The 26,410-nt window shown below is 39.5% G+C and overlaps 1 protein-coding gene across 3 annotated transcripts; it reads left to right on the top strand.

The window, feature by feature from the left end:
• The first annotated feature begins 1,612 nt into the window (after positions 1 to 1,612).
• Positions 1,613 to 26,314, top strand: LOC110312213 (uncharacterized). Of its 3 annotated transcripts, none has more exons than XM_021185766.3 (5): positions 1,613 to 1,773; positions 4,362 to 4,456; positions 13,712 to 13,838; positions 14,356 to 14,484; positions 19,113 to 26,314. In XM_021185766.3, exons 2-5 carry the CDS (start codon positions 4,442 to 4,444, stop codon positions 20,792 to 20,794), a joined length of 1,953 nt encoding a protein of 650 aa, XP_021041425.1. In that variant the 5' UTR covers positions 1,613 to 1,773; positions 4,362 to 4,441; the 3' UTR covers positions 20,795 to 26,314. The 3 variants fall into 3 exon arrangements, with proteins under 3 accessions (XP_021041425.1, XP_029326971.1, XP_085689136.1); XM_029471111.2 differs by having other exon boundaries at positions 18,822 to 26,314; XM_085833010.1 differs by having other exon boundaries at positions 4,362 to 4,461; positions 18,822 to 26,314.
• Positions 26,315 to 26,410: the final 96 nt, after the last annotated feature.

Genomic DNA, 26,410 nt, shown 5'->3' with positions numbered 1-26,410 from the left:
TTTCTTATAGAACCCAAGACTACCAGTCCAAGGATGGCACCACTCAGAATAGGCCCTCCCTCCCTTGTTCACTAATTGAAAAAATGCCTTACAGCTGGATCTCATGGAGGCATTTCCTCAAGGGAGTTTCCTTTCTCTGTGATAACTCCAGCTTGTATCAAGTTGACACACAAAACCAGCCAGTACAGAACCCTCAGCACATATTCATGAGATAACAGTATCCTTGTGGAAATGGTTCACCTTCTAGTGGTTCTCAAGAGCAATACCATATTTTAAATATCTTTGTTTCCTCTTCTCTTTTTCTTACCTCTGCTTCAGAGTTAGGGGGAAAACCTGCCCAAGGACATGGCATTTTGAAGGACATTTGCAGAGAGGATGTCCAGGCTCTGAGCAACTGCTTTCAATAGGATGAATAGCAAATGACTTTCTACTAACATAATGCATATATTAAAATGTTCAGCAGGAAGTAGTAGGAATCATGAGACAGTAGTGTAGGGTGAAATGATTACTATTCGTTATGTATTTAAAAGTATGTATCTGAAAGTACTTTGCAATGGTGAAGTACCAGGGAAGCTCAGTGCATCTCATTATTCTATACTGGTGATAGTTTGTTGAATTCTATGTGTACTTCCTTTGGAAATTTTTGATGAACTGTAGATATGCTACATGGTGGAAATGAGAAGAAATATTTTTCATTGGACATTCCTCAAATTATTCCCACTGACCTTTGACACTTACATCTGCAGACTGCTGTCACAAACATCCTTTAGAACACATGTATTTGAATGAAAGAGTTTGTTTCTATTTAAAGTAGATACAGTAAGAACTTTCAATGAGAATGCCAAAATAGCTTATATGCTGTTTCAAACTTTCAAGCCAAAAAGCACTTAAAATATTTTTAAATTGTTATTTTTATTACAAAGAGGAAAGTTGGCACTTAAAAAAAGAATCGATCTTCAGTGCCAACCGTTCATGACCTTTGTGAATGCAATTCTCTTTTGTAACAGAAAATATAACTTTTAAAATAGGTAATTGTTTTTATATATAAAACTCGTCTAATTAAAAATAAAACCTATGCTTGCTTATATTCACCATCGTCCCCGACTCTCCTACCTATGCATGGTTACTGATTGACACTGCTCAGGAGCCCTACTCCTTAGAGCTAGGAACCTGTGGGAGAATAAGCAGGGACTGAGAATTGTGCACCAAGAACACAACCTAGTCTGAATCCCCTTGTAGAGCCAGACCCATGACCACTTGAACTTGAGCACTATCCTACTCTCCAGTGCATCCCCACACTCCCTTCTAGTCCATTACTTGGTTTGATCCCCCACCCCGCTGTTTTCCTAATCAGTTCTAAGCCCTCACCACGCCATTCTCAGCATTCAGGTCCACTCTAGCCCATAAGCATTTCTTTAGATACTGTCCCCTCCAAGCAACAGTGTCCTGTTCCACGTCCCACAAGCACGCAGTGGCCAGCATCCCCTAAAAATTCCTTCTCAGAGCAGCTTCCTTTCTAGGTACCGCCCCTTGTTAGCGTCAATCACTTGTTTTCTGGTCCCGCCTTATTTTACCCGGAGCTGACCGGGAATGCTGAATGCACTCCTGCGCAGCGACCCGGAAGCGGTTTTGCGCTGCATAAATTTTGTAGCTGGGTGAGTTTTCCCAGATTCTTCAGAACGGTTGCTGGCACTCAGAACCCGGACCTCTGCCCTGGAATCCCCATCTTGTGTGCAAAGCTTCACTGACGCGGAGAGCTGCGAGACTGAGGAAGTAGGAACGTGGGAGAGAAATGGCAGCGGAGCCAGGGGAGGGGTGCCCAGAGAGGATGCAGCCGGGGAGGAGCGGGGGGGGGGGGGGCACGGATTCAAAAGCTTCAGCCATGGGGGAGGAGACATGACTCTCGTTTGTGCAGGCAGTGCCAGGTGATGCTGTACTAGAGAGTGCTGCGCGTGACAAGAGTAGCAGAGGAGCAGCTTGCCGCGGCGCCTGGTGGAAAGGAAAAAGAAAGCAGGGTCTGGAGATGCTGGCAAGAGTGGAGAGGAGGGGGAGAGAACAGCTAAACTGCCATAATGTGTGACAGAAAGAAAAGCAGGAGATGGAAGTGAAAGGGAAAGTATCTGGGGAGAACTTCCAAGACCAAGTTCTCAGACCAAGTTCTCAGCACAAAGATTTATTTGTCTTAGAGGTACAGAAGGCCCAGATAAAGGTCAAAGACAGGAGATAGAGGTAGAAGGGGAAGGGAACAAAGAAGAGGGCAGAAAAGGGGCAAGAGAGAGTGGTTAGGAGTATTTGTCCAGAAGTTGGCCAAATGACTGTTTCTAGATAGAGAGGAGACAGATGTGACCCATAAGCAAATGGCGGCTTATAGAGGTAAAATGAGAATCCCCTTGTTAGGACGAGGTGTTTAGCTGGCACATTAATTAGGTGAGCCAAAGGTGCCTTTTGGTTGCCAGACTTCAATGCTTTGATAGCTGGGCTTTCATAGTAAGTGTCAGGAGGAGAAATTGGCCAAATAAGGGAATAGACTTTGGGGGTAGCTTTAGGAATGTAATCTGAGAGTTTTTAGCAAGGCAGAGAGAAGAAAAGGGCAAGGCCTACCAGAGTCATGGTCACCATGCTGGAGCTGGCAAAGTCCCTTCAGAAAGTGTGAATAAGATAGTGCAGAATGAGGGAGGGGCAGGCTGGATAAAGGAGAAGTTGATAGAATAGTAAGGTTATTATTACTGAGCTTCTTTTTGTTGTTGGAAAAAAAAAACCCTTAACTTTTGTTTGAATTTTAGTGGTATGGAAGAGAGTTGCGAAACTTGATCTGATGGGCATTAACTGGTATTGTGTTAGGCATGGTGGCACAGATTAGTAATGCCAGCATGTGGGAAGAAAGCTGGGGTAGGAAAATGGAGACTTTAAGGTGGCCTGGAATAAATAACTAAGACACGTTCTCAATGAATAAATACTGATAGTGTTTACTGATCCTTTATAGTCCTTATACAGCCAGAACTAATGTGAGATTTTTAGACAGTGTCACCCTTCTTTGACAGGGGTAATGTGTGGAGGAGCTGTGGGATTCTTCTAACCCCCTAACACTTAACTTTTAGCATAGAATGTGTTGCCTCCAGTCACACTAAATGTGTGATGTTTTTTCTCCTTCAGGCAGCTAGCCTGTCAGGCACCAACTTAATTGCTTTAACTCATATTTTTATTATTATTATTATTTTATAGACATTTTATGAGATATTTTCTTTATTTACATTTCAAATGTTATCCCCTTTCCTAGTTTCCCCTCTGAAAATCCCCTATCTCCTCTCCCCTCCCCTTGCTCCCCAACCCGCCTACTCCCACTTCCTGGCCCTGGCATTCCCCTATACTGTGGCATAGAAGCTTCCCAGGACCAAGGGCCTCTTCTCCACACATGGTGGGACTCATGGCTCTAGCTGCTTATTTAACTCATATCTTGCTCACTTCAAATGCCACCGTTTCTCACCACTGTACCCTTTCACTTCCAAGTCCCATGTCCTGAATATAACTTGCTATCACAAGTGCTGTTAATCTACTCACTCAGCAACAGATTGTCAGGGAAATGCTTTGGTTAGGTTTGCTCATTATGAGAAACAAGACAAAGGGAACAGGTGACCTTTTCAGAAGACACTCCTGTACGTTTCAACATGTCATGTAGGGAAGCTGTCCACTTCTGAAGTGCTGGCTGAATGTTCTGCTTATATTGATGTTGTCTGTTTGGTTATACGTGTTTGTATGTATACGTGTGTGCATTCCGAGTGTGTGCAGTGGCATTCCTTGTATTCCTGATCTTTATGAGAAGGGATCAAGTTCTAGAGAAAAGTGCCAAGTCACCTGTTGTCCCTCCTGCAGTAGTTTGTTGTTGCTATAACCTCTTGATATAGTGGGCTACAGATGCCCTTATTTCTACATGGTGAATGAAGTCCTTCCTGTGGCTGTGGCTGTGGCTCTGGACACAGGAAGTGGGTGTCTTGCTGAGCTGGTTCCCATGCACCTGTAATCCCAGCTCTCAGGAGACAGACACAGCAGGATCATGCATTCAAGGCCTGCCCAGGCTATATAGTAGATTCTTGTCTCAAAAGGGGATGATAAGTGATTGCATGTATCCTGGATATTATATTTTTACTATTTTGAGAGACGGTTCCGTTAGTTCCATATGGCCTGAAAATCACTATGTTGTCTAGGCTTTCGGTTGACAATTCTCTGCTTTGAGCGATGTGATTGTATGTATATCCCACAATATCCAGGCTTTATTATTTATTCATTCATTCCCAGAATAAGACTTTTTATTATATCACCTTGCAAGCATGTGATATACTTAATTGTATGCTTTTGGTATTCAGGATTGATTTCGAAATACTAATGTTGCACAAGGAAGAACCTAGGAGGAGAAGAAGAAAGAGGAAATAAAAAAAAGCCAGGGATGGCTGTCACTCAGGTACAGTAAGTACACCCCTTCCCCATTGATTCTCTGCTTTCTGAAGTGGTAGGCATGGAAACTGCTGACCTTCACTGGGTATAGACTAGACTTGTTCACTTGCTCTTGCTCATATTTCCTTTACCCACTAAATTTTATAATGCAATGATTCTGTCATATAGAACATGGGAGAAGCTTCCCTTGAGTGTGTCCAAGGAGCAGCCATTATGCCGTTGGGCAGGAAGGTTTGTCTAGGTTCATATCCAAGTGAACTGTTAGCACTCTAGATGTAGGTTAAAGAAACTACACATGGAAGTCATATGTTAATGAGCACAGTTCCCTTTCGAGTTATGAAGGGAAATCATATTCTGCTTAATTCAGTACATCACAGATAGTAAAGTTGATGGTCAGTATTTCTAAGAGAACATCTCAACAACAAGAAAATGGAATGAGGGATCGAGGGTGCTGTATTTTATCATCAAGATACTATAGTTTTGGGGTCTTTTGTATATTTGTTTCTCCTATTTATTTATTCATTTATTTATTTATTTTCACTTATTTATTCAGTTTATATCCTAATCCCAGGTTCCCCTGCCCTATCCCACCCTTATAAATCCCCTATCCTCATTATCACCTCCTCTTCTCAGAGAAATGGATTCTTCTTGCACTTGGGTACAACTCAGGCCTGGGACATCAAGTCCCAGCAGGACTAAGCACCTCCTGTCCCACTGAAGCACAGCCAGGCAGTCCAGCTCTGGGAAGGGAATCTGATGGCAGGCAATAGAGTCAGAGACAGCCCCTGCTCCAATTGTTAGGGGACCCAAACAAAAACTAAGCTGTACATCTGCTACAAATGTGTAGGGGGTCACGGGCCAGCCCCTGCATGCTCTTTGGTTGGTGATTCAGTCACTTTGAGTCCCCATGGGCGCAGGTTATATGTCTTTGTAGGTCTCCTTGTGATGACCTTGTCCCCTTGGGCTCACTCAGTTCTATCTTCCACTCTTTCCCAAGAGTCTGCCAGCTGCATCTGATGTTTGGCTGTGGATCTCTGCCTCTGTTTCCATCCACTGCTGAATGAAGCTTCTCAGGAGACAGTTATGCTATGTTCTTGTCTGCAAGCATATCAGAGTATTTTGCTTGTTTGGTTAGTTAGGTTCAGTTTTGTTTTGTCCTTGTTTTTAGAGAGACTGTTTTCCTGTTGAACTCAGGCTATCTTCCTGAGTGCTGATATAGTGATGCACATGAGGCTTTCATCTCTGTGTATATGTAAAGTATGTACATGTTCATGCGAGTCTGTACTACATGTAGGTATATTTGGAGGTGGTCAGAGATTAAAACAAGCATTTTCCTTAGTGACTTACCACTTTTATTTTGATACAGTATCTCTCATGGAATCTGGAGTTCCTTAATTGGTTAAGTTCTATGGATCTGTGTGTATCCATCCATGTAGCACTGAGTTTACATAATGAGATGCACTCAAGTTTTACCTAATGCTGGGGATGAAAATTTCAGTCCTCATGCTTTCCAGGCAAGTACTTTACTTCCTGAGCTGTCAATAGGAATTATAGCTGAGTGCTCAACAGTAGGGGCTTCTGTAAACAACTCATCCTGCAGACCCTGCTGTTCCCATGGGACGCTTGAAGCTGGCATTTGGGGTAAAAGCAGTTATATTTTTCAGTTATCAGTGAACATGTCCTTGTAATTAAAAAAAAAAAATACAGTAACATTTCCCTTCATTTGATTAATATTGAATATTCAGGAATAAAAATTTGAGGGTTGGAGAGATGGTTCAGTGGTTAAGAGCACTGATTGCTCTTCCAGAGGTCCTGAGTTCAATTCCCAGCAACCACGTGGTGGCTCACAGCCATCTGCAATGGAGTCTGATGCCCTCTTCTTCATTGTCTTCTTCTTATTATTATTATTATTATTATCATTATTATTATTATTATTATTATTATTATTGATTTTTTGAGACAGGGTTTCTCTGTAGCACTGGCTGTCCTGGAACTCCCTCTGTAGACCAGGCTGGCCTCGAACTCAGAAATCCACCTGCCTCTGCCTCCCAAGTGCTGGGATTAAAGGCGTGCGCCACCACGCCTGGCTATTATTATTATTATTATTATTATTATTATTATTATTATTATTATTTTGAGTTAATCTTGTATGGAGCCACTTTGCTGAAGGAGTTTTTCAGCTGTAGGATTTCTCTGGTAGAATTTGGGGGGTAGCTTATGTATACTACTATCATATCTTCTGCAAATAACAATATTGTGACTTTTTCTGTTCCATTTTATCTGTACTTTATCTCCTTTAGTTGTCTTATTGCTTCAGTTAGAACTTTAAGTATTATATTGAATACATATATAGAGATATATGAATAGATACATATTGAATACATATATAGAGATATATTGAATATATATATAGAGATAGAGGACAGCCTTGTGTACCTGATTTTAGTGGAATTGCTCTGAGTATCTCTCCATTTAATTTGAGGTTGCTATATAGGCTTTCTGTTATTGTCTCCATTATGTTCACATATGTCCCTTGTATACTTGATCTCTCCAAGTCTTTTGTTATAAAGGTGAGTTGGATTTTGTCAAAGTTTTTTTTAACCATATAATGAGATGACCATGTGATTTTGTTGTTGTTGCCTGTTTGTCTGTTTGCTTGTTTTCTTTCTGTGTTTATATGGAGGATGACACTGACAGATTTTCATATGTTGAGCCATCATCCGCAGATGGAATGATGTCTACTTGATCACAGTGAATCATGTTTTTGATGCATTCTTGGACTTAGTTTGCAAGTATTTTATTGTGTATTTTTGCATCAGTGTCTATGAGGAACTTTGGTTTTTAACTCTTTTACTTTGTTGAATACTTTTTTGAATACTTTTTTGGTTTGTGTATCAAGTTGATCTTGTCATTATAGCATGAATTTGGTAATGTTCTATTTTGTATTTTGTGGAATAATTTGAGGAATGTTGGTGTACTGGCTAGTTTTGTGTCAACTTGACACAGCTGGAGTTATCACAGAGAAAGGAGCTTCAGTTGAGGAAATGCCTCCATGAGATCCAACTGTAAGGTATTTTCTCAATGAGTGATCAAGGGGGAAAGGCCCCTTGTGGGTGGGACCATCTCTGGGCTGGTAGTCTTGGTTCTATAAGAGAGCAGGCTGAGCAAGCCAGAGGAAGCAAGCCAGTAAAGAACATTACTCTATGCCCTCTGCATCAGCTCCTGCTTTCTGACCTGCTTGAGTTCCAGTCCTGACTTTCTTCAGTGATGAACAGCAGTATGGAAGTGTAAGCTGAATAAACCCTTTCCTCCCCAACTGCTTCTTGGTCATGATGTTTGTGCAGGAATAGAAATCCTGACTAAGACAATTGGGATTAGGTCTTCTTTGAATGTCTGATTTAAATTTTGTCCTGAAACTCTCTGGCCCAGTGCTTTTCTTGGTTGGGAGACTTTTAAGGACTGCTTCTATTTGCTTAGTGTTTATACCTCTATTTAAATTGTTTGTTTGAGTTGAAGTTTTATATGTAGAATCTATTGAGAACATAGTCCCTTGCTTTTAGATTTTCCAATTTTGTGGAGTACAGGTTTTTCACTATGATCTAATTATTCTTTGCATTTCCTTAGTATTGTTATGCCCTGCTTTTCATTTCTGGTTTTGTGAATTTGAATATTATCTCTGTCCTTTAGTGAGTTTGGATCATGGTTTGTCAATTTTGCTGATTTTATCAAAGAACCAAATGTTTGTTCATTTATCCTTTCCATTTTTCTTTTTAGTTCTATTTTATTGATTTCAGTCCTGAGTTTGATTATTTCCTACCATGTACTCCTTTTTATTCTAGAGCTTTTAGGTGTCCTGATAAGTCACTAGTGTGCTCTTTCTTCTCTCTCTCTCTCTCTCTCTCTCTCTCTCTCTCTCTCTCTCTCTCTCCCTCCCTCCCTCCCTCCCTTCATCCCTCCCTTCTTTCTTTCTTTCTTTCTTTCTTTCTTTCTTTCTTTCTTTCTTTCTTTCTTTCTTTCTTTCTTTCTTTCTTTCATTTTTTTAATTGGATATTTTATTTATTTACAGTTTACATGTTATCCCCTTTCCCGATTTCCCCTCCAGAGCCCCTCTATCCTATCCCCCTTCCTCCTGCTTCTATGAGGGTGTGCCTACACGAACCCACCCACTCCTGCCTCCCCGCCCTCGAATTCCCCTACACCCGGGCATCGAGCCTTCATGCCTTTTGGCTAAGATCAAGTGTAGTATCTTTCTACTTTCTTAATGAAGGCATATAGTGCTGTGAACTTAACTCTTATCAACACTTCCTTCTATAACAAAGGCTTCAGTATGTTGTTCATTCATTTTCATTGAATTCTAGGAAGTCTTTACTGTCTTTATTTCTCCTGACACTGAATTTGTTCAGTAGGGAGTTGTTCAGTGTCCAAGAGTTTGTAGGCTTTCTGTTGTTTCTGTTGTTTAAATGCAGCTTTACTCCACAGTGGTCAAGGAAGATAGAAGGCCTTATTTTCATTTTACTTAGTTGGCCCAGGATTGCTTTGTGACCCAGTATGTGGTCAGTTTTTGAGAATATTCCATGAGTTTCTGAGAAGCTATATTCTTTTGTATTTTGGTGAAATTTTCTGTATATATATATGTAAGGTCCATTAAATTCATAATGTCTGCTAGCTCCAGTTTTCTGTTTAATTTTTGTCTGGATTACCTATCCATTGGTGAGTCAGATACTGAAGTCTCTCACTATTAATATCTGAGGTTCAATGTGTGATTTATGTTTTAGTAAGGTTTCTTTTTTTAAAATTAGATATTTTCTTTATTTCCATTTCAAATGTTACTTTTTCCTAGCTTCCCCTCCCCAAATCCCCTGTTCTCTAACCCACCTATTCCTGCTTCCTGGCCCAGGCATTCCCCTACTTTTTTTTCTTTTCTTTCTTTCTTTTTTTTTCTTCAAGACAGGGTTTCTCTATATAGCCCTGACTGTCCTGGAACTCACTCTGTAGACCAGGCTGGCCTTGAACTCAGAAATCCACCTTCCTCTGCCTCCTAAGGGCTGGGATCAAAGGCTTGCGCCACCACCACCCAGCTGGTTTGGTTTTTTTCATAGTGTTCCAGATTTCCTGCATGTTTTTTTTTTTTTTCTATATAGTAAAAGAATTTATTGATGACTTACAGTCGGCAGCCCAATTCCCAACAATGGTTCAGTCGCAGCTGTGAATGGAAGTCCAAGGATCTAGCAGTTACTCAGTCTCACACGGCAAGCAGGCGAAGGAGCAAGAGCTCTCCTGCATGTTTTGTATCACAAATTTAGTAGATTTAACACTTGTTTTGATTAATGAATCTATTACTTCTCAGTAGCCTCAACCCCTGAGAGTCTTTCTTCCATCTCCAGTAGTCTATTGCTGATGTTTGTATCTGCAGTTCCTGTTCACTTACCTAGATTTTCAAGCATTTCTGTTGAGGTTTGACCTTTGCTATGCTAAATTCTAGTTACTTCTAGAAACTACAAAAAGACCAAGTGATGTTACGTGACCTTGTTCCCCAAGTTATCCTTTATTGGTGAATAAATAGGCTGATAGCCAGTAGACATAGATGGGATTTAGGATTCTTAGGCTTAGGGTTGAAGGAGAACCACAAGGTGAAAAGAACAAAAAAAAGAAGAAAAGAAAAGAAAAGAAAAGAAGGGAAAAGAAAAGAAAAGAAAAGAAAGACAATGAAGAGAGGAGAAACCCTTGTTGGGGTAAAATTCTTAAAGTAATGGCCATGTGCATTGGCATGGCAAATTATATAATGGGATTATTGGGTGGAAAATAGACAAAATAGCATAGAATATAGATATCTGCTCAGCTCTTCTGCTGATTAAGGCTGATGACAAATATAAAGGTTGTGTATATCTTTTATCTGGGAAGGTCAAAGGCAGGGTAGAAACGCTGAATTGAGAGTAAATGTTTCTACACCATATTTCTAGAATTCCCTCCATTTTTGTTGTTTTTATTGCTTCTATTTCAATTTTCAGGTCTTCACCAGTTTCCTTCACCTGCTTGTTTGTTTCCTTGGCCCTTCCTACTTCTTTCTGATCTCTGGCTGTTCTGACTCAGGCTCCTCTCCAGCTTACTGATTTGATCTACCTTCTATCTACTTCTCCTTATTTATTCTGCTTGTCCTCATACAAACTTTGGCAATATGTTCTAATCTTCTGTCTCCTAATTCTGTCTTTTCTTCTTTTAACTTGTTTCTGGCTTGTTCTGTTTTGGTAAAACTGCCCTCCCCCCTCTGCATTGCTCTCTCATAAGTCAACTTTCTTTTGAGTCTTTTTTTCATGGGAGTTGGGCATATCCTATTCTGTCAAATATTTCTCTGATGATTTGCCACTTTTTCTGCCACTCAATTAGACACCAGTTTCAAAACATAGGTGATTCCTTCTAAAAACTAACTTTACTTTTTTGAATTAAAAATGTGGAGTAAGGGTGTGTCTGTATTCCAGCCAGAGAGATTAAAAGTGTGTGCTAAGGCAGAACCACCTCACAACTAGAAACAAATTTTTTTTTGCCAGTAAAAAAGATAATCTTGTAGAATAATTGATGTAGCTGACAGATGTACCATAGATTAAATATAACTGGAAAAGCTTGTGTCATGGTTATACTTGTTGAGTCTGATTGACAAACTATGGTTGTATAGGAAAACACATTTGTTCTTAGAAATATATGAAGAGAAATTAAAAGCAAAAATTTCAGATAGCACATGATATTTTCTAGAACAATAAGAAAATTAAGTGAAATCTACAAGGTCGTTTCTTGTACTGGCCTTCAGTCTTCACCTTCCCCCTTTGAACATCAACTTATCTCAGAATAACAAGTTCAAGTCCAATCATGTATCATATTCTGAGTAGCTACCAGTTTCTTGTGTATGAGGAAAAAATATTCCTTGCATGCTGTTATGTTACTGTGTAATTCTCCCATAGTTTTCAACCTTTATTTTTCGTGAGATTTTAATGAATATTTCGAATATACATGATTGGTTAAAAAAAAAGATAATCTTGGACTTCACAGTGTAATGAAATAACCTATAACAGGCAGGCATTGAAATGTGTTTTCTAAGCCAAGTCTAGAGAATAGGACAGTTTATCTGGCAGCCAAGTCACTCCCCTGTTCTTCTGACTGATGTGTCCTGATGGTGGTATTGTGTGGAATTGTGGAAATGTGCTGGAAATGGCAGTAGGGGCCTATAAGGGGAGCAATGAGGTAGAAGGGCAGAAATAGTAGAAAATGCCTTTAGAAACCAAGTCGAGGGAGTAACAGTTAACTGGTGGGCAGGCTACTCACCCGTTTTTGTTTTTGTTTTTGTTTTTGTTTTTCTTAAAGCCTCATGACTTTATCTCTGAAGACACTGCCCATGCAATAGCTCAGCTAGAAACTGAGCAGGCTGTGTCAGTCATCTTATCTACCAGTACAATTGAGATGAGCCTATGGGTTTTTCTTTTTTTCTTTAATGGGATAAGAAATAAGTGATAGTTATTAGTTATAGTTATTGGGCAAAAGGGCATAGAAATATGCCTGGGTGAACAGAGTGAATGTATGGGAACAGGAGGTAAGTGAAAGGGGCACACACTGTTGGCTTTCATTTGTTTGCTATTTCTATTATTCACAAACATGAGAAATGCACTGTGACATACCATAATATCTCACAGAAAAGGAAAATAATTTTAGAGAGAAGCTATATTGCTCTGTTACATCTTAATCTGGGAACATAGGAAAAACAAGGTCTGTTTCTCCCTGTATGCTCTCATCCAACAGAAAGCTTAGGCTAGTCCACATACGAAGTTTTCCCCACATCCCAGGCAAGAAATTCTCCAGTGAACCCCAGCACAGTGTCAACTAATTCTGTTGCATTCTGACATTAGACAGCTAGAAGCATCAGTTCCGTAGACTGCTCTCCCTCTCTTCAGTTTTATGTTTCATTTTCTTTCTTTTTTTTTTAATATTTTTAAAAATATTTTTATTAGGTATTTTCCTCATTTACATTTCCAATGCTATCCCAAAAGTCCCCCATACCCTCCCCCAACTCCCCTACCCACCCATTCCCACTTTTTGGCCCTGGCGTTCCCCTGTACTGGGGCATATAAAGTTTGCAAGTCCAATGGGCCTCTCTTTCCAGTGATGGCTGACTAGGCCATCTTTTGATACATATGCAGCTAGAGTCAAGAGCTCCGGGATACTGGTTAGTTCATAATGTTGTTCCACCTATAGGGTTGCAGATCCCTTTAGCTCCTTGGGTACTTTCTCTAGCTCCTCCATTGGGGATCCATCCAAAAGCTGACTGTGAGCATCCACTTCTGTGTTTGCTAGGCCCCGGCATTGTCTCACAAGAGACAGCTATATCTGGGTTCTTTCAGCAAAATCTTGCTAGTGTATGCAATGGTGTCAGCGTTTGGAAGCTGATTATGGGATGTATCCCCGGATATGGCAGTCTCTAGATGGTCCATTCTTTCGTCACAGCTCCAAACTTTGTCTCTGTAACTCCTTCCATGGGTGTTTTGTTCCCAATTCTAAGAAGCGGCAAAGTGTCCACACTTTGGCCTTCGTTCTTCTTGAGTTTCATGTGTTTTGCAAATTGTATCTTATATTCATTTTCTAAGGCAGCTCACAGTACTCAGCAAATCCCTAACCTTTCGCCATTTATTGTGAAGGACATTCCAAAGACTATACATGAATGGTTAGACAAAGAAGACACAAAATGTGAGGTACAGGAGATAGGCTGTGGCTTTTACCCCCTTCTTGGGTAAGCCACTCTGTAGGACTTTTGACCATGGCAGAATGTAAGGAAAGAACTTTAAACTCTGTGCTTTGAGGATTTATGGAGGTTCCATCGATCACATATGATTACTTAATACCATTGATCATTGCTGTTCACTTAAGACTTCAGCCCCTCTACTCTCCCTAGAGGATGGGGACTAAGGCCTAAAGTTCAGACCTATTCCTGCCTTGGCCATAGTGGTTCCCAGCAACCTTCCTAAAACACAGGACCCTCAAAACCTTATTTCAACTGTCAGCATCATCATAGGAGATGAATCCATTCTTATCAGTCCAGAAATGACAAGTGAATTACACATCTGAGAACTAAACAAAGACATGTATTTTGTAATGTTACAGCATGGAGATGTTTTTTTCTCTTTAAATTAGTTTATCTTTTTGGTTTTGGTTTTCCCCTTGTCTCACCTCTTTGTAAAGATTCTAAATGTCCACATGGTAAAATGTGTTTGTTTCCTTTTAGGGACAGTTGTCATTCAGTGATGTGGCCATAGAGTTCTCTCAAGAGGAATGGGAATGCCTAGACCATGCACAGAGGGCTTTGCACAGGGATGTCATGTTGGAGAATTACAGCAACCTGGTCTCCCTGGGTAAGGATGGCTTCATTTGTAATTTTGCATTTTCCCTCTGTGCCTTTGTGGAGCCATTTTACTTTTCTACCTTGCTCCTTTCCTCTCTCCCTTCTTTCTTCCCTCCCGTTGTACACCGGGAATAGAACCCAAGACTTTTACACAGGCAAGCATTCTACCACTGGGCTGTGTCCCAGGCCCTTATTGTAAACTTTGGTTGTTCTTTATTTTTTATTTATTTACTTTCTTTGAGCCTAGTACTGGAGTTATAAGCATTTGTCACCACGCATGGCTTATGGCACCTAGGCACGTGTTTAAAGTATCTCAATCCTTGCTTTCTTTCCCTAAGCTTTTCAGTCAGTAGTTCTTGGTAGGTAACTAGTTATCTGTCCATTAAGCTCCCAGAAGGAGGCATTCAGTGATGATTTTGTGAGGTAGTTTTCTAGATTTATATGTAACACATTCTCTCCTCACATTAGCACAGTATGGAATTCTCTAAAATCCTCAGTACCTGATGTTACCATCTTTTTATAAACAGGAGTCACACTTCCAAATTTGAATGCTATGTCTAAGTTGGAACAAAACAAAGGACCCTGGACTGTGGAGAGTGAGGCAATAAGTACCAGAAAATCAAATGGAAAGGAATATATCAGAGCTATGAGTGCAGGTAAGCTCTAAAAGGGCAGAGTAGATGCTGCCTCACTGTGTAATGGCAAGTGCAAGGTCTCAGTGAGAAATAAGTCTGCCACTATTCTTTACAGGTACAAAAATTTAGCCATTCACCCTCATGTGGTGCCAGGTAATTTTGTCTGGTTTTAATCTTGTTTGTGTATTTGAGGTAGTGTCTCACTCTTTTGTTCAGGCTGACCTGAAACTCACTGTGTAGCCCAGAGTGACCATAACATCTGAGTAAGCTTCCTGCCTCAGCCTTCCAAGTGCTAGGATTATATGCGTAAGCTACCATATCCATTTATGTAGTTAATTAAGTTTTGACAAAGGTGTTATGTGTGTTTACTAGAAACGTCATGATGAAATATTTGACTCTCTGTGCCAACGTAATATGTTCCAGAACTGTAGGGCAGGAGAATGGGTTATAAGATTTTGCTGTTCAAACCAGGCTGGCATGGAAATCTCAGTTCTTTTGCCTCAGTCTGACAAATGATGATATTACATATGAGTGTCCATGCTTGCCTGACATAGAACTTTGAAGAGGTGAGTCTAGTTGAAAATACTAGCTGGATATGCCACCCTCAAAAGGAATAATACTGAATATAATGCTATATTAGTAATAGAGATCAGTTATGAAATAATCAGGCTAAACCAGGCATGGTAGTGCATATCTTAATCTGTGGACTTGAGAAGCTGAGGCAGGTGGGTATTTATAAGTTTGAGAAAAGCCTGATGTACATATTAAATTCCAGACAAATCAGGGCTGTGTAGTGAGACCCTGTCCCAAAGGAAATCAAAGTTAAAATGAATAGGCTAACAAGCAAAACAGCACATAATAGTTCTTTACTTGGTTCATTTTGCTCAGTAACATATTCTTCAGACTGATAGTCATTGTTGCAATTAGAACTTTCTTTGTCTGAAAAACAAATAAAACAAATACAATACATATAGAGTCAACTGGTTGCATAGGAAGGCTAATTAAATAATTAACTACTAGGAACAACACTGAGAATTGTATAAACATCCCATAGACACATCAGTCTTCTAGATCTACAGAAGTTGAGTTGCTGGATGATACAATACCAGCATCCTTTCTGGATCATCTGTCTCAGTACGACACCTCGCCCATACTTATTTTCATTACTGCAAAACTTCACATGAGTGACTGAGAAGATCTTTGGTACTGTGTGCTAAATGACCAGGTTTTGGGTTTTTTGGTTTTTTTTTTTGTTTGTTTGTTTGTTTTAAATTTACCATCAGGTATTTCCCTCTGAGTTTGGAGAAAGAATTTGCATATCATATATCCAACAGGGAAAGCCAAAGCATGAAACCTGAAACAAGCCAGTTTGAAAACAGCACACTTAAAGATGGGGCTAGACTTAACATGTGCATGCACAGTGTAGAAGAGGTTAAGCTCGGGGCCTAGCTGAGATAGTATTCTACCATCTTCCACTCACCATTAGAAATGTTGGTATTTTCCTTCTTTTTATTTCCTTCTTTTTATTCTCTTTTGAGCACTGCAGAGGCCACTCAGCCTCCTCTGTAGATGTATTATAAGTGTACATTACCATGGCCAGTGTAATAGAAATTTATTGAACAGCAATGGCGTACAAAAATACTATTATTGCAGAAATGCCAATTTTCATCCAAATGAGCCATTACCTTCACTTGCAAAAATTGATACTTTGGAAAAGCTGAGCCTTGGTTTGGATGTGAGGAAAAGGAGAATCTTATTATGTGTTGGTTAAAATATAGATTAGGATTCATTAATGAGACCATTTTACAGAGACGTCAGAAAAAATAAAAATAAGAGTTATTGTGTAATCAAGCAACTGAGCTTTTGAGTGTAGATCTTGAAACCTCAAGATGATGTTTCTGTGGGATGTCTGTATTGTTCCTGTGACATTATTCACAAGTAGCCAAGTTATATAATAGACCATGTGTCCATCACCAGCAGTTTCTCTCTCTCTCTCTCTCTCTCTCTCTCTCTCTCTCTCTCTCTCCCTCTCTCTCCCTCTAGTGTGTGTGTATGTATTTTATATGAAGAATTTTGTCCTGCAAAAGAACATTCTATTTATTACAATGTCTATCAGCCTGGATGATCTATACACAAAATAAAGCCGCAGTTAACTGTCACATTTTGTTTTATTGGACACCCACTCCAGTTCTGACAATTTTGCTGTGGATAAGAGGAATTCATTCGGGGATCATAGTCTTCATTGTATATATCTACGTATTTTCCTTATCCATTATTTATCTGTTAACATACATGTAGGTAAACACCATATGTGTATCTCTCTACCCATATATATGAGTTTTATATATATATAAAATTTAACTCAATTCACCTAGAAGCAAGGGAACAGAAAGATAGTCAGCAGGGGTAGAGGATATTAATCAGTTAGTGGTCAGTGAGACCAGAGTTTTAACAAAACAACAGGGGCAATAAGTGCATTTTTAAATGGTGTGTGTGATCATATGTTTCCATCTTATTATCACTTTGTTACACACACACATACACACACACCCATACACACACTGAAATATCATGTTTCTGTCTTTTTTTGTGTGTCTGTCTTAAATCATTTTGTTATATACATGTACATATATATGTATATATAGAATGACTTTAATATAATCATTAACATATTACTTGTTTAAATTAGTGAGATACATCATTCCATAAATGTGTATTTTATTGCCTTGATCATGTTCACTCTCCAATTTTTGTTTTACTATATCCTCTTATTCTCCTTCCCCTTCCCTGATAGACTTGGTTCTTTATAATTCTTTGTTCAAACTTAAAAAAGAGTTTCCACATGTAAGAGAAAATAGGCTATATTTTCCTTTCTGTTTTGTTTATTTGCTTAGCACAATGCCCTATATTTCTGTCAGTTTCTCTAATGAATGACAGAATCCCATGTATTTTTTGTGACTGAATAATAACATAAAATGTAGGTGCATGCATAATTTTCTTGTTTTTTTCCCATTTTTGTTTGTTTGTTTGTTTGTTTTGTTTGGTCACTTTATTTGCTTTTTGCTTTTCATGGCATGGTTTCTCTGTGCATCTACAGCTGCCCGGGAACTTATTCTGTAGACCAGGCTGGTCTCAAACTGAGAGATGCACCTGGTGCTGCCTCTACTGACATCAGATTATTTTCTTTATTCATTTGCTTGCATACATGAAACTGATTCCATATCTAGGCTACTGTGAGCCTTACTGTCATAATTATAGTTATGTAGTCAGTCATGTCCTCCTAATAGTGACTTCATTTCATACATATGCAAACACAGTAGTGGAATGGCTGAATGCCATGTTCCTTTTATTTTTTTTTGCTGTTTCTGCTTAGAAAACCCTGTTTTCTCCTTAGTAAGAAAGTGTATCATTTTACAACACACAGAATTTTATTTTCAATGTATCTTTTTTTTTAATTATTTGTATACATGTGTATATACATGTGAGGGCAGATGCTCTCAGAGTCCATATAAAAGTTTTGGATCCCTGGAGTAGGTGATGTACAGGCGATTGTGAGTTGTCCATTGTGGGTGCTGGGAACAGAACTCAGCTGTTCTGCAAGGGTGGTACATGTTCTTAATGCCTCAGCCATCTCTCTAGCTCCTACATTTAGCAATTTATGACATATATATATATATATATATTGATTATTTGCCTGGTTGCTTTATCATGGAATTCTAGAGTTGTTTTGTAGTATTTATTAGAACCTACAGGTGCCTGGTTTTTGTGTGTTCTGTGCAGTATAACAGATTTGTACTGTTGGTTCATGTTAAAAATGCCTTTCATGAGTTGGTCTAGGTAAGTTTTTAAGAGGTTCTTGTTTTTGCTAATACAGTTTTTGTGAGTTTTTTTCATGTCTTTTTGCTATTGTTTTGTATTTCAAAATTGCAACTTAACTGATTATATAAAGTATCTATTATTATCGAATTCTATTATCATATTCTATGGTATTTTATATACATTTATGCAGAATATACTGTTAATATCATTTTTTTCCATTCACTTGTAATGCAGCCATATACTTTTGGGCAATAATATATACATTTATGATGTGATGGAAAAATGATCTTTTCTTGGATTATGTATCTTAATATGAATAATTTGGTCATAAGTTATTTGAAATGAGTCCTTTCTTATAGTTTAAAATTATATACAATTACCTGTACTTAATTATGAAATCACTGTTTTGTGATAATTAAATTGGCTTTTATGTTTCAAAATTTTGATAAATGAACTCAGTAAAATTTATTTTTGCTGTAAATATTTTCACTGTACAATATCTTGTCTATACTTAACCAGAAAACTGTTATATCTTCTAGTTAACTCTCCTGAATATATAATTAAAGGGAGTAGAGATTCAGGGGAAATAGTCCAGACAAAGGTGGCAGAAAGATATAAACGCAATGGCATTGAAGAGTTTTCCTTCAGAGAAATCCAGCAGAACATTCAGAATTTTGAGTTTCAGTGGAAAGAGCATGAAAGGAATTATAAACCCACTTGTAGAAGAGATCAAGATAGTGGAAAGGAGACAGGAAGAAACCTTAGGAAAAATCAGCATCTGTTAAGCTTCACTTCACATCTATCTGAACTGCACCCATTTCCATCTGCAGAAAATATTGATGGTAATGAAGCTAAGTCCATCAGCAGTGGTTCTTCAATTTTGTCATCTGGCAAAATTCTTGCTAGTGGTGACAAAGCACCTGTTGTTCATGAATATGATGTTTATTCTTCACTACGTATAAAAGGACAGAAAGCAACCATTAAGGGAAAACCTTATCAATGTAAAGAGTGTGACAAAGTCTTCAGTTATACTTCTTCTTTAGCATATCATCGGCAGATTCATACTGGAGAAAAACTTTACAAGTGTCTTGAGTGTGGTAAGGCTTTTTTTCGACGCTCTTATCTTTTGGTACATGAGAGGCATCATACTGGAGCGAAACCTTACAAATGTAATGAATGTGGCAAGGTGTTCAGTCAGAATTCACACCTTAAGAGTCATGGAAGAATCCATACTGGTGAGAAACCATTCAAATGCAATCATTGTGGCAAAGCCTTTAGTGTTCGTTCAAACCTAACTCACCATCAGGTAATCCATACTGGAGATAAACCTTATAAATGTAATGAGTGTGGCAAGGTCTTCAGTCAAACCTCAAGCCTCACAATTCATCGAAGAACTCACACTGGAGAGAAACCTTACAGGTGCAATGAGTGTGGGAAAGTATTCAGTTCACATTCAAACCTAAATACCCATCAGGCAATCCATACTGGAGAAAAACCCTACAAATGTTCAGAGTGTGGCAAGGTCTTTACTCAGAATTCACACCTTGCAAATCATTGGAGAATACATACTGGAGAGAAACCTTACAAGTGTAATGAGTGTGGAAAAGCCTTTAGTGTGTACTCCAGCCTCACTACCCATCAGGCAATCCATACAGGAGAAAAACCTTACAAGTGTAATGAATGTGGTAAGGTCTTCACTCAAAATTCACACCTAGCTAGTCATCGTGGAGTTCACAGTGGGGAGAAGCCTTACAAGTGTGAAGAATGTGGCAAACTCTTCAGCCAAACTTCAAATCTTGCAAGACATTGGAGAGTTCATACTGGAGAGAAGCCTTACAAATGCAGTGAATGTGGCAAAGCTTTTAGTGTGCGTTCTAGCCTGACTTCCCATCAAGTAATCCATACTGGAGAAAAGCCTTACAAATGTACTGAATGTGGCAAGGTCTTCAGTCAGACGTCAAGCCTTTCAATCCATCAGAGAATTCACACTGGAGAGAAACCTTACAGATGCAATGAGTGTGGAAAAGCCTTTAATTCACATTCCAACCTAAATACCCATCAAGTAATCCATACTGGACAAAAACCCTATAAATGTATGGAATGTGGCAAGGTCTTTACTCAAAATTCACATCTTGCAAATCATCAAAGAACCCATACAGGAGAGAAACCTTACAAATGTAATGAGTGTGGCAAAGCCTTCAGTGTATACTCAAGTTTGACTACTCATCAGGCAATCCATACTGGAGAAAAACCTTATAAGTGTAATGAATGTGGTAAAGTCTTCACTCAAAATTCACACCTAGCTAGTCACCGGAGGACTCATACTGGAGAAAAACCTTACCAGTGTAATAAGTGTGATAAAGCCTTTAGTGTGCGTTCAAGCTTGACTACCCATCAGGCAATCCATACTGGAGAAAAACCTTACACATGTAGTGAGTGTGGCAAAGTCTTTAGTCGAAGTTCCAACCTTACAAGTCATCAGAGACTTCATGTTGGACAGAAGCATATGTGAATATAGCAAGGTCTTTGGGCATAATTCACTTCTTGCATAATATCCAGGAATACAATCTTAAGAAAATGTTAGTATTGTGTTGATGATAAACACCCATCATGAGTTCAAATATGTCATTAGATGTAGTGGTATGCATGTACAACCACCCTTTTCAGGTTGTTATGGGAGCATTGTCTGCTTGGGATATGTAGGAAGAACTTGACCTAAAATAAAAAATATATCAAGCTTTTGTAGACATATAACATATTAAGAAGACATTTCATACACGTAGAGAAGATGCTTCAGGATATGATTTCCACCTCTATAAACACAAAAATGCACATTGTTGATGAAATAATCCAATTGGCACTTATTGAGGATGTTACTTAATGACTATTTACAGTGGAAGGTGAATGGAAAGAGTTACTCAGCCTCTTGTTTTTCATAGCTAATTTTCAATGTTACATTCCACAGAATAATTGATAATTACTGAGCAATTAAAAGTCAAAATAGCTAAAACATATATTTGAAAGGTTGAAGATGGTTGATACTTGCCTTTAATATTCGTGTACTCATTTATTTATGGTTCCTTGCAAAATCTGCTTTGCCATTTGTGATTGTTATCTGAAACTTTCTGATGATACAATACCTGCCTCAGGGGCCTTTTATTGCAGCCTTTGGGAAAAATAGGGTAAAAAGTCACATTAATAGAAAAGGGTCATGTATGTCTGGTTTTTGAGAATGACTCCATTCCATCTTTTGAATTAAGTATTGGCTAAGTTATGTTCCTAATTTGTGTTTAGATTCTGTATTAAATGCCATGACTAAAGCTAACTTGGTGAGAAAGTGGTTTATTTCATCTTATAGGTTATAATTGATCAAAAGAAGCCAGGATAAAGGCTAGACTAGGAACCTGGAAGCAGGGACTAAGGAAGACGATGGAGAAATGATACCTGGTGAATTGCTTTTCTTGGCTTAGCTTCCTTCATACAACCTAGGACCATGTACCAAGGGGTGGCACTGCCCAAAGTGGTCTATGTCCTCTTATATCAGTAATTAATAAAGAAAATACTTGACAGAAATGGCCAGAGTCCAACCTGATGAATGTGAAGAGTCCCCTCTTCTCAGGTAACTCTAGTTTGTGTCAAGTTAAAAGATCTAACCAGATTATTTGTCTTCTGAAAGGGACAGGATATTGTAAAATTACAGCATAAATTTATCATTTATTGTATATGATGGGAGCATTCTGTTGGGTAAAAGCAATTAAGTTGGAAAGAAATGATCTACCATATGATCATTGGATACAGAAGCTGCCACAAAATAAGGATACTGCACTTTTTGTGAAAGAAGAACAGTAGGCTATTAGGGATGTGGTGTTTGTCAAATAAACTGCAGAAGACATAGTGAACTGCTATATTGAGTGACAACAGGTTTCATACTTAGGAAATAATAATTTTTCTTACTTTTAAAATTAAAGTGAGAAACATTATTAGAGTGGAAAATTTATCTCAAAGAAAGTGTAGGGGCTGTGTATGTAGCTAGAAAAGAAACACTTGTGTCATGCATGTGAGTCCCTAAGTTCAGTGCTCAGCAGCACCAAAAGTAAAAAAATACACAAAAGGTTTCTTAAGAGTGACATCATTTAATTTGTTGTTAAGTTTGTCCACTGTCTTATTCAAAATATATCATTAATTGAACTTGTAACTAATGAAAGTAAAGCTTTTATTTTCCTATAAATGAATTTGTATTTTCTTTTGTTTGTATACTTTTTCCATATGCCTACACATGGGAAATGAGAAAATGGAGTGAACCTCTTCTGGTTGAAGTTTTTTTCTGCTTTTTGAATGATTTCAAAGACCATAAAGTTTTAGGACCTTATAATTGTTTTTCAGTGAACTTGGTCCATGTCTTTAGGATACTTTCATAGGTATAGTGTACATCAACAAAGACACATGGAGCAGACTATCAAAGTAAAGGTTCCAGGGTTTCTCTATTCATATATACACGTGGGTATTCTTTTCATAGCTGTGCAACACTTCAGACATTCCATTGATAGGTATGAACTGTGCAGTGCTCACTCTTCTTGACTTTTGTGAAAAAACAAAAACTGACTTGAAGCATGTTGCCTGTGCCCTGGACAGCTCTCCATCTGACCCTACCTGCCCTTGGGGGTTGGGTTGAGATGGTGCAGAGTCACCAACACAGACTCCAGGAGTAGGTGAGAAATGCTGCAGCAAGCTCATCTATGCACAGCTACAAGCTACTTTAATACTCTCTACCCACGCCTGCATTGGTCCCAAGAAAGCATCTCTTCTAAACAGTAATTCCTGATTGGCTAGCATTATTTGCACTAAATAAAAATCCTTATTCTCTCATGCAGTTATTAATTAGTTCCTCCTGAAGGTAATGCTGTTGTGGCTGTGCAGCCCCCAGTGTTTACATAGAGGTAGTCGCCCCCCCCCCCCCGTTCCTGCTATATATCCTCCCTTTTGTTTTTTTAGATTTTTGACAGCCTAGTGGGAGCTCAGGTGCCATTGCCTCAACATTGTTGACCCACCTCAGAGAATTCCCAGTTTACTGGATTGTGCCTATCTTAGGTTGTCCTGTCTTCTAGGATATTACCTGTCATTGACTACCAGCCCACAAAGAGATATCACTCCAGGGGGACATCACACAATGGGAGATGAGGAACACTCTACATGGTGGTCTCACTGATCTCTGCCATCCATGCTTTGATCACAGCACCTGGAAGGTTGTCTTATTTATGGAATGCTACCTGGAGATATACTCTGGGGAACACTTAAAATAATTATTAGTATGACAATTCCTCCCATCAGAGCATAAGTGGCTATCCACAAGGGGTGAAAGAGCCTCTTAATATTGTCCCATTAAAGAGAGGGCCACACTTTAGGAGAGTAAGGGGGTGTAAATCAAGACAGTTAGGCCACATAAATCCCAATTGTTCATAATGGGTTAATATTGGAATCTAATGGGATCCTTGTTAACATAGGGAGTAATATTGGAAGCATCATGAGAGGTAAATCTCCCCATACCAAGTATGAGGTTAGATGATAATATCAGGTAGTCCCTAGTTAATTTTACCCCTAGTGCAGGGTGGCTGGCAGTGCTCTGAAGGGACAGGAAGTCTCACAGAAGTGGGCATTTGAGGGACCTTTGTACATCGAGGCAGGAGTGGACATGATATGCTTGGGGGATCCTTTGGGGATATATAATCAGTAAGGGGAACATGGTGTTCCATGCCTAACATGGTACCATAAGTTAGATTACCATGAACTTCCCCCATGGTCATACTGTGTAACCACACTACAAGGGCTGATGGAGTAGATATTGGTGGTAAAGCAGAGAGTTTCCCCCATGTGTCAGGTGTCTCTAACCATTCTGTAGTAGTGACTTAGTCTATGAAGGGCAAACCCAAACTCGCATTGGAAGAGAAAAGATCAGGGTAGGCCGGGGAGTTAACTGCCACAGGCAAGAGAATGGGGGTGGAGATGTCAAAGCCCAGAGCTCATCAGACCTTGCTGGCAGAAGAAAAATTAATAAACTATGTACATTAATCCATATCAGAAAAAAATGTCCAATGTCTGTAAGCAGGGCTCAGCCCTTCTATCTAAGGAGAAAAAGTTCACATGGAACGGCCTCCACCAAGACTAGGTGTGGATCTATTTTGGATTCTGGAGAGGTGACCAGAGCAAGTGCTTTATAAAGTGCTCCTTTATAAAGGAGCGATTTGCTTACTACCATTGCTTGACCTAGAGGATTATAGGGTATCCCAAAGGAGTGACTGATCCTCCATGAGGATAGGAAGGCTTTGAACTACTAAGATGAATAAGCCAGTACATTGTCAGTCTTGAGTGCCCAAAGCACTTCCATTACCAACGTTGCTGATTTCATGGCCTTAATGGTTTGAGAGGCCTTTTCATCTGTCATGGATACCACATATACTAAGACTGAGCAAGTACCTACCACAACATGTACATACTTAAGATTAGCAAAGGTTGGGTAATGGGTGACCCAGAGCTAATTGTTCCAGGATCAGTTCCTTGAGTGCAGAAAGTTTAGGTTCCAAAATGGGCCACTGGTCCACCCTCAGGTACCTTAGTGTCAGTTGGCACTGAGTGGGCAGTGGCCATTAGAATTGGGGATGATCCCTCACTTTCTGACATATGTGATCTAGTTGGTCATGTTGCATAACATCATCAAAAAGGATGCAATCATCCATAGTAAGGATGACACCTATGTCTTTCAGAGTATCCCTTCCCCAAATATTGCTGGAAACATCAGCCACAACAGGTGCAAAAGATCCCTGACTGCCATCCAACTCCTGTAATGGAGGGCCCAGTCTGGGGTCTCCAATGTGGAGACCTCCATAATTCATCTTTTGTTATTATAGCAACATTTGCCCCTGTATCAACTAACCCTTTAACGGGTATATCTTCTAAATGTACAGTCATCACTGGGGAGTGAGGAAACACTGGCAAGGTCCAAAAGACTCCTGGTCGAGCAGCGGTCCCTATTACTGAGGGGTGCCCCTTTTGGAGTTTAAATTGTCTTCTTGCTTTTGAGAACAACAATCCTTAGCCCAATGGAAACCTTTGTTACAACGAGGGTATCTGGTCTTGGGCCTAGCTGAGTGGCAATCCCATCGGAAGTGACAACGCTTGTCATAGCCCCAACAGGTGTGATCAGGGGCCCTTCAAGGGAAGGGCATGTCCTCTGTACATGTTCTATGGCCAAGGCATCAATGGAGGCAGTCAGGGCTGCAATGGGGTTCACACCAGGGTCTAAGTCAAGCCATTTATGAATATCATCATTCCTTACAGCTGCCACAGCATTGCAAGTGGGAGCATTAAGACCCTCCCATGCAAGCTGCTTGATGAACATGTCTTTGGTTGGGCCAGCATCAACACATCTTTCCACTGCATCAGTCACATGGGATAGGAAGTCCATGAAGGTTTCTCCAGACTGCTGGACAATATTGCAAAAATATGTAGAAGGGCCCCGAGGAGTGCAGGACTTAAGGGCCTTAAAGAAATGATCAACAATCTGGTTAAAGTAAGAATGCAGTCCAATAATGGCCTGAGTGATAGGGTTAATGTATACCCTGTGGCCAGTTAGCATATCAAAGGTAATGTTAAGGGTATATTCCAAATATATATATTGGTTTTTTCGAGGCAGGGTTTCTCTGGAACTCACTCTGTAAATCAGGCTGGCCTTAAACCCAGAAATCTGCCTGCCTCTGCCTCCCAAATGCTGGGATTAAAGGCATGGGATTAAAGGCAGGCAGTCCCAATTCTCAGCTAAGTCATGATATGTAGATCTCCAATGAAGAAACACCACCTTAAGGAGATTATACCAATCATAATATGTCTAAAGGTGCACGGCCCATAGCTTCAATACCTGTTCAAAATAAGGGGAATCTGGACAGGAATCATTGGCAGATTTTCTGATTAGTACAAAGTCTGCCAGAGGAGTTAGAATCCAGGGCCTAGTTGCACCATTAGGGCTAAGATGACAGGGAAAACGTCACAGTATACCTGAGGAGAATGAGGCTCCTAGGGAAGAGGCAGCCCAGCATGAGGGACTGGCATCACAGAAGTAACCACAACAGTAGTGACT

The sequence above is a fragment of the Mus caroli genome, unplaced genomic scaffold, assembly GCF_978045245.1.
Source record: "Mus caroli unplaced genomic scaffold, Mus_caroli_1 scaffold_18, whole genome shotgun sequence".
Classification (NCBI taxonomy): domain Eukaryota; kingdom Metazoa; phylum Chordata; class Mammalia; order Rodentia; family Muridae; genus Mus; species Mus caroli.
Note: the sequence above shows the minus strand (reverse complement) of the source record. Positions and strands in the feature narration are given on the sequence as shown.